At 37.7% G+C, this 18,888-nt stretch overlaps 1 protein-coding gene across 1 annotated transcript in view; it reads right to left on the bottom strand.

The window, feature by feature from the left end:
- LOC146003578 (rho-associated protein kinase 1-like) overlaps positions 1–17,982 on the bottom strand; it is a 96,574-nt gene extending 78,592 nt beyond the window's left edge. Inside the window, exons 1-2 of the mRNA XM_083141878.1 lie at positions 17,857–17,982; positions 2,450–2,551 (exon numbers count right to left, since the gene is read on the bottom strand). Coding sequence (XP_082998004.1) covers positions 2,450–2,524 — 75 coding nt within the window. The 5' untranslated portion in view covers positions 2,525–2,551; positions 17,857–17,982. The remainder of the gene's footprint in view (positions 1–2,449; positions 2,552–17,856) is intronic.
- Positions 17,983–18,888: the final 906 nt, after the last annotated feature.

Below are 18,888 nucleotides of genomic sequence, written 5' to 3'. Positions count from 1 at the left end.
CATTATGAATGGTTGTCGCGAACAATTTACAGTGTGACGCTTCCATTGAATTAAAAGTCCTTCACAGTGACAAGGCTAATGTTTATGTTCATAAGGAAGTTTATAAACCGAATATTCGATGATTTTTATCTGATAACCCTTTTTCGACAGATCAAAGCTGAATGGTTAGTGTTGGTAAGTTAATGGTGTGGCGTGCTGTGTGGAACACGATTGGTTAGTCAATTTTCCATCAACGGAACCTTAAATGCTTAGGGCTACTTGGATTTGTTAAATAAACAGTTTTTTTCATCCTTGCTTATGGAAGAAGGTACTTTTTACAGAGTTTTTTCAATAGGGAAGAACACCAAAACACTTATGGGAACGTTATGAACCAGTTTTTGTCCAAAGTTAGTTATCAGATGACAAGGGTCACATATTCTGTTTATAAACTTCCTTATGAACATAAACATTAGCCTTGTCACTGTGAAGGACTTTTAATTCAATGGAAGCGTCACACTGTAAATTGTTCTCGACAACCATTCATAATGCACAGCTCTTCATGGATGTATCCGATTAAAATAATGTGCAATGGCATGCGAACGTCTCTCCATAGACGTCACTTTGATCTCGATGCATTACCGAATCGCTAAACAAATTTTAAGGCATTTTTCTAACACCTCGAAAAGGAGTAACTTGGTACAAGAATTCAGTCATAACTTTTTACTGGTTAAAGATACGTCGAAAAAACCTTCACCATTGCATTTCTCGTGAAATTCTAGCCCATTTTGATATTTCGCACGACCCCCTTCCCATTTAAAATTCTGAAGTTGAATTCAAGATGGCGGACATCAAGATGGCCGCCGACCGTGTGGGTGGCGTCAATGTGGTTCTCCCTTGGCCAGATAACGATTGGTCATCGCCAATTTCAAATTCCATGCCGCAGTGGCCTTGTACTGAGGTTGTTAAGTGACTTATTGAGCCACCCTGTATATATGTAACAATGGGGTAGGTATATTTCTTGTTAGTCATACACGTTCCTGGAGCCAAAGTTGTATAGTGCAGTGTAGCCAACCAATGAAAGAAATATCGGCTTTTGGGGCTTTTACGATCATTTTTCCGGGGCTAGTATATCGATCAGCAGATTTTGTGCTACTCCACTCCAAAATTAATTACGATAACTCTTGTTATCGTTGCGGATGGTGCGCACGTACAAGTCGAAAGGGATTCGAATGAAATGGTCGGAGGACAATATGAATATGACAATATGACAATAGGGCTGTTTCAAGCGTACTGCGTGGAGATGTAAGTTTACGTGCTGCGGCGGGCCTCTTCAACGTGCCATATACGTCATTATAACCAGTGCTAGAAGAACCTACACAACCTAGACCTAGCCCTAAGTCTGTCCCTTCTACTGCACCATCTTCCCCTCTCAGGGCCTCTACAAATTTATCAAGCACATCCTCTTCCACTTCACCATTTTCTGAAATAATCCCCTCTCCCACCAAAGAGCCAGAAAAGACAAACGATGTAGAAGAAAAGTGGGAGCATTTAACAACTTAGAGCATACGCATGTAGGAAAGAAAATTAGAAAACGACAGCAAACTAAGAATGTCGGTAACGATGAAGACAATATCCCTTGCGTTTATGCGGTCAGTTGTACTACTCCAACGAAAGTGCTGTTAAAGGTGACTGGATACGAGGTCAACGATGGAACATTTGGTTTCATGAAATATTTGTCGGGGCTTTTGGTAAGAAACAATTCTTTTGTGGAAAATGTATCTAGACATGTGATTTTGCAAGTGAACAGAATAGCCCCGTCAATGATCTGAATTACCCCGTACTTTTGGAAAATCTTGCAATGTGTAGTGTTTGAGTTTCTCCATGTTTGAAACTACCATAAATATAAACATATAATTTTAAATTGTGCACTTTTGTAGCCAAAAGAATGATGTTTCAGAATAAATTAACAGTTTTGGGAGAATTTTTTTTTTCAATTTTTTATATATACTGTACAATGTGAAATGATCGATATAGCCCTCGGGCTACTCTAATCTAAGGTCTGAATTTTTCCGACTTTGTCCCTTCATAAAGCGGCACTGGGATTCACCCATCCTCAAATGAATGGATACCTGGGAGCAGTCCTTGAGGGTAAAAGCGGCCGTACCGTACATCATCTCCAAAATGAACGAGATCGAGAATGTGTGGGACCTTACCTCCATCTCACGGTACAATATGCACGGGGAACTTTACCTTCCCTTATACCTAATTGCTCATAGACAGAACTGATCAACACAGCCTAATGCATATGAATTGCATCAACAATTTGTTAATAGTAGAAAAAGAAAGCGGTCATGGTAAACATTTCTGAATTATTTAAAGAAAAATATACACCGTGTGTGGGGGTGGAAGGAGGTGTTTCTGGCATACAATTGAACCAGACGTAGAAATTAATCAAGCACGATATAAATACCTCTTCACTCAATTGCATATCCAAGAAACTTCTACGGCATTGTGAAATATGTGTTCCACGATCCGCATTGTCCATTGAAACACTTGGAATGAACAGAGAAATCTGCAAAAAAAAAAAAAAAAAAAAAAAAAAGTAATTTACTTCATTGTTGTTTCTGTTCTATCTGTTACTATCCCATGTATTGTAGATATTGAATAATGGGAAGCATTAATATTACTTTACTCAATCACATATGTATAATAATGGGTTTTGAAAACAGCTACAAAGAGCTTCAAAACAAGAAGAAGGTCGTATTTGTAGGACTACCCGATACTAAAAAAAAATTGTTTCACAAAATTGATAAGAATGTTCGTTGTCCGATTTAAATAATCTGAAAATTAAGACTTGTGTTTAAAACCTTTATACCTGCATTTAATTTAAATTTCATCACAAGATTTTTTTTATTTATAGAATTTGAAGGAGATCAGTCGTTTGAAAAACACAAAAAAGTGGCACTTTTTGTTCTCACGACGATGAAAAAAGTTTGGTCATTGTAGTTTAACGCAAAATATATAATGCTATATTTTGATATACGAGGTGGATTAGATAAGTTTCCGGCCTAACACAGAAAATGAACTCATATTTGAAAATCCTTTTAGTATGTTATGTAGCCATGTTTTAGAGAATTCTTTGCCTAAAACCATAAATGCAATAATCCTAATAGTTCTCTTGTGTCGCAGGTTTGAAGTGACCGTGGCGAAGCAGCGTGTGACTTTTACCAAATGTGAGAAGAGAGCAGTCATCAAGTACCTCCTCGCAAAGAATATGGGAGAGAAGGAAATTTATGAACTGACACAGACAATGGCCAATGACTGTCCTTCATATAGCACAGTGAAATCGTGGGTGGCAGAGTTCAGGAGGGGGGAGGATGAGCACCGAAAACGAGGAGCGGTGTGGCCCAAAACAATGGTGACCTTGGAAACTGTGGATAGTGTAAACGACATGATCCTCGCAGACAGGCGATTTGGTCTGTCTCGTATTGCAGAGACCCTAGGGATGAAGAACTGGGTATGAAAAAATTGTCGGCCAAGTGGGTGCCCAAACGTCTCACAGTTGATCACAAGCGGTCAAGACGGGACTGTGCACAGAGTGTGTTGGACCATTTTTCAGCTAGTGCTTTCAACTTTACTAAACAAATTGTTACTGTGGATTTTGATTTGATTTGATTTGATTTAGTTTATTTTACTTCGCGTTTTGTGCCTCTTGGCTAATTTGCGAAGATGGGGATGAGTGATGAAATGATGAAATTGATGAATGGACATTCACAAACAACCAAGCCCGACCGGGATTCGAACCCGGGACCCTTGGCGTCGCAGCGCGATGTGCTAACCACTCGGCCACAGGGTCGGGTGGGTGAAACACTATTACATGTATATGATCCTGAGACCAAAACTCAGTCTATGCAGTGGCGCCATAGTGGGTCACCAAGTACGAGGAAAACTGTCCAAACGCATCGCCTTCTTGCAAAACAATGCTCCTTGCCACAAGGCAGGCGTTACGATGAAAAAACTGCTTGAATTGAAGTTCGATATCATTGACCACCCCCCCCCCCCTTATTCTCCAGATCTGGCTAACTCAGATTATTATCTTTTCCCAGAACTTAAGGAAAGTACGTTGAATAAAATGCCCATCACTGCGTCCCTGCTACCATGTTTTCATTGCTAGACCGGAAACTTATCTAATCCCCTCGTAACTCGTTTTTATTTAGGACTATGGTTAATTTTTAATTGGAGTTCAATATCGAGTATCCATAATTTTAATCCGATAGAAGACTCTCTATTTCTGTAAACAGATGTGTCTCTCTACATCCATGATGAATAGCTGTCTTACACATGACAATAACAATGCAAACAATGAACAACTCAAATGGAAACTAACAATAAGCTTCAAAATGACAATAGAATAAGATGGTTTAATTGAATCATGAAGACTAGACGGGGAGAATCTTAATGGAAGCTTCAGTAAAGAGAAAACGAAATTGTGGGTGAAATAAGATATTCAAACCAACATGAATGCAATTTACAAATATTATAGAGAGGAATTGTCCTAATATAGGGTAAAACATATAGATGACTTATGTCACTTACTAATATTTCAATTGTTACACATTTCATGATACGCGTTCTTGATGACCGCCTTCAGTGAACGAATCACGTTCTAGCCTCGGAATGTTCTGGAGTCCGGTCCTCGCTTAATAATGAATTTTCCTTCCATAAATTAAATTTCATCATAGTTCATCCTCATTTTGTGATTAATGGAAAGAGGTAGAAACGCGATGTAAAATTAAACAATAAAACTAAATAACTGTTGAATTTCAGGATAGGCCATTGTTGGGTAACTTGTTTCCCCAGTCAAATCTTCAATATGAAGATATGACTTTATTCCTGTTTGCTTTCTATTGAATCTCCTTTCACTCTCTATGGTGGCTGTTTCCAACATTTCAAAATACTGAATTCTAAAATAGTATTTACTGTATTACCTTTATATCTCTGATGGTCGTTGTTTTCTAGATGGCATCAGCTCAATATTATGTTTCTCAATATGTTTCTCAGTTGCATGAAAAATGTGCTCAAAATTCCCACCTTTTCTTTTTTCTTGAAACAAGAACTGTTCAGTTTCAGTAGCTGGAAGTGCACCTGCAATGGTTTGCTGCTTACCTTGTGGACTCCGGTTAAGATTATCCGAAGGACTGAAAACATCAATATCAATTTGCAGGCCAAGAATAGTCCAGAAGCCGTTGTTGGTCTATATCTTCACAAGTTCAAGAGCATAGAGAACAAGTATATATTGCTGCATTGTTTCTACAATTGGTGAGACACGAGCAAATCAACTATCTGGTTGCGTAAAGAGGTTTAGTATTGTATGGAGGTCTACCGTAAGAAGAGGATGTTCAATTTTTACAATTTCACACCATAATGTATCATGAGTTTTGCTCATTTCTTTGTCTGTTGGAAAGAAGAAATACTGAAATAGACTAGACGCACAAGCATGCTGGACACTATAAAGACTCTACTGGGAAATAGGTTGCACATTGTTGATATGTCCCTTTCAGAATATAATCCTGCGTAATTTACCGCTTGTTTGTATAGGTATTCATAGTTCCCGTGCAAAATGTTTTGTAATCTTACATAAAATAAATAATTGAAATTAGGAATCTGAGGAAATAAGAACTTAAAATATTCTCACACAGAATCTTCCATCAATTAATGATTTTTTTTTATCAAACAACTAATATTTTGCTGCAAATTGAATAAATGTGGAGAGTTATAAATCGAGGACCCAAACGAAAACTGTGGGAGCCAATTCCCCCTGTTTTGGCACCCGTCCAGTCATAAACATTTATCCATGATATGAAAAAAGAAGAAATATCCGAAGAGTAACGTATAGGACTAATTTCATTAAAATGGAAAGAGAATGAATTGCTAAAATATACAAGATTTTCACCAATGTTCTGACTAAAGGTTTAAAGGTAATACATATAGCAGATTAGCCGGCCCCCTTGGCGGAGTGGTTAGCACATCGCGCTACGATGCCAGGGGTCACGGGTTCGAATCCTGGCCTGGGCATGGATGTTTGTGAGTGTCCTTTCATAAATTTCATCATATCATCACTCATTCACATCTTCGCAATTTAGTCAAAAGTGGCACAAAGAGCGAATGAAAAGAAAGGAAATTAAATCAAATCAAATATAGGATATTATCCCGCGTGGAGTTGCTGGTCTTTCATCAGGCACCTCAGGCGCGTGGCGGAAATAAAATATTTGGGGAGGACAGAAACCAGAACATGTCTCGTGTGTATGTTGTTATGTTACTTTCTTAATAAAGTTGAGTGTTTAAAAACAAACATCCAGGTGCCGGTGAATTTCGAAAAAGGACGAAAGAAGAGGAAGAAAAGGAAATAAATATTTAGCGCACGGAGGATTCTCCGGGGGGGGGGGGGGCTGGGATTGTAAAGGTGGATATTGCATAGTATCGTTCAACGTGAGAGAATATATCCACCAACTCTCCACAGAACACAACAATGTAGAGTGTATGAACCTTAAAATATCTAGTAATTTCAAATTTAAACCATCATTCTAAAATTTGTTCACAGACAAAAATGGTCATTGAAGGTCATTTTAAGGGGAGTATGCATTCATCACTTTGTATTTTCGAAAATTTCTGGAGGAGTTGTAGCCCCATCATCTCCCCACCTGAGTACGCCAGTGACAGAAGGAATGTGTTAGATAGCTATTTGTTGACACAAACGTGTCGTCATATTCTATAGTATTATCTTTCTTTTGAATGGGTATCCGCTCGACATATCAGTAAACTTCAGATGTTGAAATATTTCTGCAATCGAAGCCTGATAACTGCTTACGTAGATTGTTGCAAATCAATTTTCTCTCAATGAACTGTATTTCCCTTTCTTCCGTTTAATGTTATGCAGTGGCGTATGCTGGTTCTAACGAGTGGGTAATCTCCGACCCTTGATCCTCAAACTCCAAAAGTTTCCGCGTAATTTATGTCAGGATCCATATTGGATTTAGGAATATTGTGTCGGTATGTTTGTCTTATTGCTACGACCACAATCAATTAATTCTCGTTATTGCAGTTTAATATACGTGTAGAATTTCAAATAATAAAACAAGACAGTATTACTGCACCCGATTACTTGTGCCGTACCATATCCAAAGCACGCTGTTTGTCCAGTTGCACGTCAATACGTGTCTGTGCGAAAGATTGCAGCTTAACAAAGGAAGTTATGTGACTTTTGGATTTTTCATGTTTGGCACAAGCATTGCAAAGATTACAGTATCCGCCACGCGTCCATACATTCTTTTCAGCCCCGAAAAGTAAGCACGGCCAACAAAAAAGCAAAACTTATTAACACTTATACTTCCTGTCAACCATGGTGTTTTGTCATAATTTGCTTGCGAAAATGCCTCACATATTCCCGATTTTTGTCTTTGTGTGTAGAAATAAGTTCAAGCGATGACACTGGACTATCTGTATTAACAATTTGCAACTTCTCCTGAAAAGATCTTGTTCCAAAAGGTTTCACCAGCAAATCTTGTATCACATCCATTACTCTTTAACACAGCACTATCACGACAAACACTAACACCTAAATAAATAATAAACACGAAGCACAGCACGAAGCCAACGACTACACGCATTCAGTTTCACGCGCCAAACTTCTGTTGTTGTGTTCCTGGCTCAGAATGAAATTCCCTATGAATGATAAAAAAAAAATCCCTTTCCGAGCTCGAAATGACAGGTTTTAAAAGTTCGAATCATTGCAGGCCAGAGCCAGAATTTTATTTCGGGATGGGGATCATCCCTTATTAGCAGCCGCCACATAAAGTTGAAACAGTGGGGTTAGAAGTCCTGAAGTTGAATCTCAGATTATTATAACGTAGAAGGTGTTTAATCCTGCTAATGAAGTAAAATTAATTACCACTATACACTTTTTAAATTAGATATTTGTAGGATTTCGGGGAGGGGGGTTTCAGCCCCCCGAGTCCTCCACCTGAATACGTGCCTGATATGTTTTTTTCGTTTTTTGTTTAATTCGTTCATCTTCATCACTATTAATCTAAAGAGGCGGAATATAGCAACTTAAATTAACATATAATTCATTTTTGATATCTTTCCCTTTAAAAAATATTCAGTTCCGTGAAAGAAGTATTCTTGCTGCTTTTGAAGATTAGAGAGGAGAAACAATCACTATTTTTGTAAATACAAGGATGGGGGGAGTCAGCATATAGGTGCTTTAATTGCTTAAGCTTTGAATTTTAATTTAGTTTGCGTCATCTTCAATATTTAAGCTTTTCCCTTTTGATAAATTTATGTTCAAGTAACAGAAATCAGCAAGACAGAAACAAATGTAAAGTGAAAATTAGCGTAGAATTGGTTTGGCCATGTTATTCAATTTTCCTGTTCTTCGCACTCTACCGGGTATGTTTTCCCTAGTTCAGCGGAGGGAACGGTAGGCTCTGAAGGTTGAGAGTGCCACCGGTGGACTCTCACAAGAAGGAGGTTACCCTGGGCACGGAATCACCGCCCCTGAGAAGCAGTGTTTCCTCCCCCTCCTTCCTCTCTCCTCTATCCTCGCAAAGGGTTGTAAGGGAAGCGGGAGGAATGACGTCAGGGTGAGATTCCCTGAGGTCATTCCACCGACTGGAGAAAGGTTCCCGGACATTCAGCGGCAAACGGTTGGAAGCATTCGCGCGCTGGAAGCAAAGAAATGTATGCATCGAAATTGGTTTGGAAGAATATTGCGACGAAATGTGTATATATATAATTTTTTTTTTAAAAAAAAGAAATACACCCGGGTCATCTGCGATTACCTAGATGACCCAGAGTATACGCCGCTGATGTTATGCTTTTTCTTTCTTGTAGTGCATACAAAGTATGTTAATTATTCGTTTTGGAACTCTGTTTAAATAAAATATTTACGACCATCAAGTATTTGAACATCTCTTGCATCAAAACTTTTTAAATGCACTTTATATGCTGCGAAACCATTGGAACTAGAAGCAGGAAATTTGGTAGGATGAAGGAACTGTAAATTTTCTACATGATAACATCGGCAATTTGTTGATCAGCCAGTCGGCCTCCCCGATGGTGCAGTGGTAGCGTCGTCGTCTTGTAACCAAGGGGTCCCGAGTTCGATACTCGGTGGAGGCACATAGTGTTTCGGATCCCAATTTAAACTGTAAGCCCAGTTTCGATTAGCCTATCTGGGCATAAAGTGGACTTAAGACACCAAATCAATCAATCAAATGGATCAGCCAGTCGATTTGTCTGTTCCAGTCGATAATCGAAACAAATGGACATCTGTCGATTTCTCGATAATTACTTTGATTTGATGGATAGAAACGTTGTGCATCAGCACACATATGGCCATTTTCCAACCTTCATTATTCATGGAAAATTTTTTCTTTATCTAAAAGCCTCACCTGGGAGTTGAAGAGGGGTGCAAAACCCCTTTGGAAAGGTTAATTGTGAGTTGCAAAGGACCTGTACAGGACATGCACAACGTATTATAAAAGGTAAGGACATAAAAAATAAATTACCCGAAGAAAGTGTCCAGCTCTTCTCACAAAGATTAGAACATTAGATAAAACACCCTCATAATCACCCAACATGGATGATAAATCGCTGGAAAGGTTTAAACATGGCCCAAGGAAAATAAAATCATCACATTTGATAAGGATGTGCCGAACATTTAAAACGACATTACAGACACATAGAACTGTCAAGCCCTTGAAGCAATTTACGATGCGTGAGACGGCTGTGTCCAATTCGAAGTCGGGTTAAAATGACCTCTTCTCAACGGGAGGGACGGTACGAGGAACACCATCCCACTCCTCTTGTCACGTGTCAAGAAGATAACAACGAAAAATATTCTGTAGTTCCCTAGCTGGCAGGAGGCTGACGAGAAAATCACCGTCTGCATCAGCAGACTTGGCTGCAGGATCGAATGCTTCGTTACCCTTAACGCCCACGTGACTGGGGACCCAGGAGAAGCGGACTTCAACACTGGCAGATAAGGACACGAGCGGGCAGAGGATGCGCTGTACTCTGAAACAATGTCGGCGATACAGGTTTTTCAGTCCCTTTCAGAACTGAACTAGACAACCCTATATAAATCAGGCTCTTAACTTGTTCCTGTAGTTCCAATACGCTAGGTCTTTATACATGCATAAATCGAACAAAAACTCAACAATTATAATATGCAAGAATAATCGAATAAATGGAATAATATGATTGCAATTTACCTAGTATGTGGCGAATACAACCTTGCAAATTTTCACACGACGTATAGATGGCACCAGTTTCCAACCTCAGATCGAATACCACATTACGTCGTAGAGTAGATACGCCCTTCTTGTGTTAATATCTTCAATTGTATTATTTTAAATACAGATTATTAGAATTACATAATATATTTTTAATAGTTAGAAAGTTTTAATACTTTACAAGCAAACATTAACCCCCTGATTAGGAATGGTTTCTTCAATCAAGTACTGTCATGTTTCAGATTAATCTTCATAAAGGGAAATTACGATTTTAAACTACACCATTTAATTTTCATGTAACTGCTTTACCGCTTTATAGTATTTTTTCCTTATTTTTAGCTTTATGACTTGTGTCTTTACTTTATCTTGTTTCTCCATATTGTAATATTAAATAAATTAATCCTCTTGGCTCTTCTACAGTTGTGATGGATAGATACTTTGTTTTCTCAATGTTTTACGTTAAGCACTGGCCGCGGTGGCTCAGTCGGTAACGCGTCTGACTACCATGCTCAAGGTCTCGGGTTCGATCCCCAGCCGGTTCAAATCCGGGAACTTTTCTAACGGTGGAAGCGGCCCCGGCGCCTACCCAGCGTCGAATAACATGGTTACCTGGGGGAAACCCTGGGGGGTAAAGGCGGTCAGGGGCGCGATGCTGATCACATCACCCCCACTCACGACCGGATCAAGAAAGTGTGGGGCGTTACCCTCACACCCCCTATACGCCTTCATGGCGTGGTGCTATACACAGGGGAACACTTTACCTTTTTTTTACTCATATTACATATACGAGGGTCGTTCAAGCGTTAATTGCTATCATAAAAGTTCTCTGCGCAGATATTCTCTGTTAGAACGAAGTTTATATATACAAATACAAGTGGTTGTGAGAAATTCCAATGTATGCTGGACAAGAATCTTGAGCTTAAAAATATAGTGCATGCATTGGCGGCATGCAGTCTCCCCCCTCCTCCCACACACTTTTCACCCCATCACACCTTGTCAATAACGAGAAAGTAAACTGTCCTTGCTCCCAGAGGCACCAAACTTCGTATTGTGGGAACAAGATTGACAGCAATATTTTTTATAATGTATATACTTAATGAGGATTATTTGGAAGCAGAAAGTTCCTTCCCCTGTCAAGTCGGCCCCTGTGCTTCCCACCCACACAGTTTTGACACCCAATCACCGCTACTGAGTGCATGTGATAAAACCAACGTAGCTAACATATTTAAGTTATTATTATGAAATTATATTATATACAGGGTGATCCGTTTGGGTATGGATAAAATAAAATGGATGTAAATTTTTTGATCAAATGTAATTACCTGAAATATTGTATACAAAAAACTGAAAGGTGGGAGTTTTTTATACACTACTAACAGTTTGGTACAGTTTTCAGTTTTCTACATGGGCCCCTCCATTGCGAACTCTGCACAACTCATAACGGTGATTCAATTCATTCCACGTCTGGTGTAACATCTCTGGGGTGATTCTGTCGAAAGCCTGTGTGATTTTGAGTTTCAAATCATCAATGTCTGTGGGTTTCTGTGAAAAGACAGTGTTTATTCATATAACCCTCCAGACGTCTGGGAAGAAGTCTGGAGGGGTTAACACTCTCACACTTAGAATACCAAAGGACACATTTAGCCCATTACTGATTCGTAAACGCCATTTTAACGATAACGAATCAGTTCAAACTTCATTGTTGTCAACACCCACACACTACAGCAAAACTACCATGTTTCACGCACGAAAACACCAACATGAAAATTTTCCTACCATAACATTTACGTTTCTATTAATGTTTTATTTTATCCATACCCAAATGGATAACCCTGTATTATGAAATGTACTTCTACAACAAATATACAGTGTGTCCCAAAATAGTGCTTACACACTTAGAGCGTTCATAACAGGAATACTACTAACTGCAAGTATGAACTTTTCTTTATGTGACATGCCTGATCATTGGCAGAATTACATCGTTTGCAACTATAGACCAGGTGGGGAGACAAACAAGAGATATGGTTTTCAAGGGAAGAAAGACACAGGTAACTTTACTCGCATGTCACATGCCATCTAGTGTTTGTGGTCGTGTGGTGTACACATCGCTCTTCGCAGTTCCCCTCAGGTACAAATCTAACGGTGTCAAATCTGGAAATCTGAGTGGATGTTCGACACTTACGTTGCTCCAAAGAAAAAAAGGCTAATGCCTACCCCCTGGCGGGCTGTGACAGAACAAAAACCACAGAGACATTCCAGCTTCAAATACAAAAGTCCAGTCATATTAGCTTTAATTGTTTCTCTGTTAACTAAGTACGTTCAAAGAGTGTAAATATTTTGGGACACTGTGCATTAATAAGCAAAACGGACCCAGGTTCGGGCATTCTTTGTGAGTGCCCGAACTTCATCATATCATAACTCAACCCTATCTTTCAGATTAGCCAAAAATGGAAGAAATGGAAGGTAAATTAATCCAAATCGATAATGGAAAAACAACTCCTGATCTAGAGAGAGAGCACGTGTTTTTTTTTCCTTTAACTTCGTACTTAGTACATTTTCATAGGACTAAACGTGAAGAATAGTAAGTTATAATGCTATACACACGGTTACTACTATTGAAAGGAAAAATAAACATTCAAAGCCCTATTAAGATAGGAAATTAACCAAAACAACAGTTAGGGAGTAATGTTCATACATAGTAGGGATTACATGTAAGAAACAAAGAAAGATTTATTTCTATGCAATACTTGAATCTAGTATTTCAAAAATATAAATAAATCTTGGCAAATAAATTTATGGAAGCATTGTTCTCTCAAAAGTAAGATGCACGAATCAATTTTATGTTTTCATATTCTACTGAGAATCAATTGTATCACAGTTTCCAAAATTCCAAAAATTAGTCTTATTCGAGAGGTCACACAACATAAACACTAAAACTAAAATTCGCTCCTAGCTTTTAAAGCTTTTTCTTGAACGATGTGTCTTAAAGTTAATAGAATAGAATTACTATGCACCTTAGTACACTAACTGCACAAAATTAAGAAAAAATATTACAAAGCAGTTGTGCATGATATTGACTTATCTGGTGGATCTAGTAGAAAAGTCTCCCCAAGGATATAATAATAATAATAATAATAATAATAATAATAATAATAATAATAAAAGTTTTATAAAATTATATCTTTATTTTGAGATTATAATAGTCATTATTTTATAATCATAAGCATTATAATAATAATAATTATTATTGTTATTATCTCTAGTATTCAAAGTTTGATTAATTTCTTGACCCCTACAATTTTTTTTTGCGACGCTTATGGTAATAGTGACTAATAAAGTAAAGAACCGAATAACTGAAAGATTGAGAAATGAAAGAGCAAGATCAATAATTATTTTTGTACCTTTCTGGACCAAGATTCTGACATTCTAATTATACAATCTCTTTCTCTCGCTCTTTTGAACATATATATGCGTGAAATAAAAAAGAAACTCTTCTGTGGTTCACACGATATTACCGAACACAACCGAACACGTCCTTGACGAGAAAAAAATTGGTGTTTGTACCTTTTACTATCACGCACAGGTATGACGCCCTTGCATAAAATTAATTCAAATGTGAAAAAGAAACTTCTTACCTTTTTCTCATGTTAAAATATGGTACATATTTATGTATATTTTTCTTCCTTTTTTGATTGATTGATTTAGTGTTTTAAGTCCACTTTATGCACAGTAAGGCTAATCGGGAATAGACCTACAGTTTAAAGTGGAATCCGAACCACTATGTGCCTTCACCGGGCATCGAACCCGGGACCCCTTGATTACAAGGCGACGACGCTACCACTGCGCCATCGGGGGAGTCTTCTTCCTATTTTGAGGTATTGCAAATTAAAGAGCAGATAATATCTTTCTCCCATGGTCTTCTGCGAACTTGTTTCTCCAGAACCAATTTTGCAAAACAGACATTACTATACTTTGTCTCAGAAGCCTGTCGAGCAAGGCCGCGCATAGCGGGAGAGAAGGGGGGAAAGCGAGTGGGCAGAGCGAAGCATTTCGCGCTACTGCAACAACTGCAGTGGCGTTGCTCCTTCCATGCCTCGCCTTTTCCTCTCACGTGTTCGTTGGTCGAGCTTTCTCGAGTCACTACTTGCCCTCCAGGCCTGTATACCCTGTTCGGGGATCTCTGGAGCAAGAGAACCAAAACAAGTCTCTGCGTAAGTAGTGACGCTAAAGTGGTGAGACAGCTCCACCAATGAACACGCGAGAGGGAACGGTATTGCGTGGAGGGGGGATCGACTGCAGTTACCAGCCTTAGAGCAGCGTGTAGTGCTTCGCTCTGCCCCTCGATTCTCCCCTCCTTCCGTGGCGCTATTTGCCGTCTTACTCCAGAGATAATTGGGACAGGGCAATCAAAAGTGTGACGATATTAACTGAATGTAGTGGGGAGCATTAAGTTACTACAAAATACAAAATTTTGAAATATCATGCAAATACTACAGTTTTTTCTATATCTCCTAAAACATATCTTCAAGTGTTAATTGACTGCTACCGACATCATCCCTTACTACACACTCTCACTCTATACTAATTTCGATAATCCAGATATTTACAAGAAAAAAAGTGTACATTCAATCACAATGCATTCCACCCTCGGTCTGAGCAATATATCTCCCCTTCGTTTCCAAAACTTGGGAGCTATCGACCTTTGTGCAGATGTGGAAGGACTGTGGATGATGACGTCAGTCACAAACTTTGTCTAAAGTGTCAACAAGGCCAGCAAAGTTACGGATAGAGAAGCTCCCCCATGAAAGAACTTTCTAAAGTCTAGAGAATCTTCCAAATACTTCCTGCTACTTAGATTCCCACTCATAAAAAAGATGAACGAAGGTAATATGATCTGTGAATGTATCCTTAAATACGAAATAATTTTACCTAATGTCACGGGGGCTGGCTTGTGTTCGCATGCTCCAGAGGGTCCAGGGACAGAGTATAGTTGGCACTTTTTCATACTTTCATACCACTCACAAGAAAGGCAAGGGGTTATTTTTTTATCTCAAATAAATCTGAGGATTTTGATCGATACCGACAACAAATCTATCCTTTACATCCATTATTCACTTTCGAAGATGTATATGTTTTCCTGGTGTGCATCTTTCTCAAAGTTTACTGATCGATTGATTCGGCAGCTTTTCTGTTACTTCTGGCTAATCCCGAAGATGAGAATGAGTTATGGAATGATGACATTGATAAAGAGACACCCATGTAGAACGCCCACGCCCAGACCTGGATTCAAACCCGGGGACCCTTGGCGTTATGATCACCAATCTGCCACGAATTCTTCAGATTCTCAATGAAATTAAATATTTCCTTCAATTATGCCCTAGGGGTCACTCCACGCCATTTTAACGAGGTCATGACACCCACCAACTCTGATTTCGATTAAATTAGGTATACACCTTTCCTTTATGGTTGAAAGAAACCCCATACATTTTTTCACTCTATCTCAAACGATTTTCATTTTACACCACATTGAAATGTCATCAAATCAGTGTTGTCTGTCACTCTTGAGACCCTCGACACAATATACCCTTGCTTACAATTTATTTCTTTTCTCCTTAACCAATGATCACATGTCTTTTAAATTTTTCACAAAGTTCAATGAAATAGTGAGGATTTCAGAAAAAAATACATCAGTATTCAAAAAATTTTACAAATGCCTATAGAAAGACTAATAATGGATTTGTAACCTAATTTGAATGTCAGTCAGCTTTGACCCTAAATTTCAGTCATTTGCATTATATGTGGTGAAAAAAGATACGGAACATAAAATGTAGATTGAAATGTACTGAAAACAATGTTTTTTACCCCAGATTTCTATAATTTTTCTTAGCTGAGTTATCATAATTATCGCAACTGTGTGCATAGGCCAAAAATGTTGCAAGTCATTAAACAAAAATGGCCGCCATTTTCAAACGAAGTCCAGTTTTAGAAAAATAATGCCTGTTTTGAACTACCCTTGTACAGGGGTTACAACGACAAACAAGTGAAAAATTTTAAAAATGGTCGAGCAACCAGTGCTGGACCATTTGGTACGGATTGACACTGACATTTTAGGCAATTTCCAAAAATCGTAAAATTTTCGTTAAAAGGAATAAAAAAAACAAAAAAAAATTTTTTTGTAGAGGAAGAGCATGTCCTTGCAATGATTTTCAACATCAAAAGTTTTTGGTTTCATCATACCCACATGATGAAAATTCTGATTTTCGTAACCTAGTTTTCCCACCACAAAAATTAGGCTACAAATCCATTATTAGTCTTTTTATAGGCATTTGTAAAATTATTTGAATACTGATGTATTTTTTTCTGAAATCCTTACTAGTTCATTGAACTTTGTGAACAATTTAAAAGACATGTGATCATTGGTTAAGGAGAAAAGAAATAAAATGTAAGCAAGCAATGGTATCTTGTGTCGAGGGTCTCAAGAGTGACAGATAACACTGATTTGATGACATTTCAAAGTGCTGTAAAATGAAAATCGTTTGAGATAGAGTAAAAAAGAAATTATGGGGTTTCTTTCAACCATAAAGGAAAGATGTATACCAAATTTTATCGAAATCGGAGTTGGTAAGTGTCTTAGTTTTTTGCGTTGATTTGATGTGAAATGACCCCTAGCGTACTTTCTATGTAAAAAATCAGGCACACAAACTAAAGTTTCATCTTTACTTTTTGAGCAAGTAAAGTCATGGCTTCGTAGTTAGTTACATGTTCACCAACTACCTGTCCAAATATGTACTAATATGTTTTTAAATAATATAATTATAGTGTAGAAAAGGTCAAGTAATACTATTCTGGTCAACCCCTTTGAAAGAACGTGCATACATAATGTTACTGTTCTCCATATACCATTGTTATATTTGCCTATACAAACTTACTAACAATTCATTAATAAATAATCAGTTCTTATTATGAACTCATTTTGAAAGGAAATTTATATTAACAATATTCCTCATGACTTTAATCGTACTTGTAACAACAACAAAAATGCTTTTGTGAAATTCAAGCACTTGTTTGGTAAAATTCAAACAACAATTTAACCTCTTACACTGTTGTTTATTTTTCTAATTGTGGGAAAATCATAAATAATGATAAGTTATTCGATCATCTTAACATGATAAAGAAAACATTCACTGGGTGCTTATATTTAGTTCAATGTGATTTGAGGACTAAAAGTGGTAAACGTTGTAAGTGCCAAAAGCGAAGTGTTGGGAAATCGCATCGTTATGCACATCAGCCCGTAAGAACGTGTACACTTGTGACCTCTTTACGCGCCCTTTGAACTACTTAGAGGGTTACCAGCCACATTTCACGTTTACCACGTTATAAAGCATGGCACATTTCACAGTTTAACTTGGAAAACGGTGTTTGAATTATTCTGGCACTTTCAGCGTTTGCTTAAAGATATTTGTTTAGGTTCACGAAAATTCAGAACAGTGTTGTATTAACATGGAAGAAGCAGTAATACTAATTGACATATGTTCATTGCAGAAAGAACTAACAAAATAATAATAGTCAAAACAGAACTTACGGAATAGAAAAATGTGCTTAATCTTCTTGTCCGACTCAAAATTTTAACATACTACACAACACATACTCAGAAATAACTCCATAGAATATCAGAGAATATCCAACTTCCTGCTTATCACTGTAGAAGTTTTATCAATACACTATCTTATCGTGGGGGAAAACTAGATTAGATTTCAACAGAGGAGTAAAATATCTTGCTTTATCTGTGTTTACTTACCTTCTTGTGGCATGTGTAGATAATAACCTAACATAAATAATGTGTTAACTGAAAAAATCATTACTTTTGAAGTATTTACTAGAGCATCGAGTTTCCAAAACTGTCAATAAATGTAATGGTAACATGATACTTCTTAACACTTTAGTTTAATTACGTTCCACTACCTAGCCAAAATCAGATTTGCACATTTTACTTGTTAAAGAAACTGTTTTACTGTAATCAAATCATGTTGATTTTTATTTTCTCAGAATTAAATACTAACGTGTAGAGACGATATTAATGATAAAAAACACAAGAAGCAAGAGAATATCCTAAAGCTAGTGAACCCCTTAACCGTTCTGCTCAAATTTTTATTCTCGAATGTTTATTAACACAGGCGAACTCAAAATTTGACATCGATGCATGGAATATTGCTTTTATTTGGTTCCAAATTCCAACTGAAAAATAAAGCAACAGGTCCACTCATTCTCTTCCTAGCATAATCTGGCTAATGCTATTTCCAATAAGGAATATTATATATAGTATATATATATATATATATATAGGAGCCCCTTGTTGGACGAGTGAGTTTAGAGGTGGAATGAGAGACACGTCCAGCTGCTAACACATGGCGAAAATTGGTTGCTAACAGCCCTAAACCTGACCTTCTATCCCAGGGGTTTCCAACTGGCGGCCCGCGGGCCGCATGCGGCCCCCGTTGCCTTTTTCTGCGGCCCGCGAAGCCAGTTTGCAAAATACGTTAATTTTATTTATTTTTATTAAAATACGTTATATTTTTACTGAAGGAACGGAAGCTCTGTGAAGAAAGACCATATC

This window comes from Lepisma saccharinum, chromosome 20, assembly GCF_977018435.1.
Source record: "Lepisma saccharinum chromosome 20, izLepSacc3.1, whole genome shotgun sequence".
NCBI classification, from domain to species: Eukaryota; Metazoa; Arthropoda; class Insecta; order Zygentoma; family Lepismatidae; genus Lepisma; species Lepisma saccharinum.
This window is presented reverse-complemented; position numbering and strand designations above follow the sequence as displayed.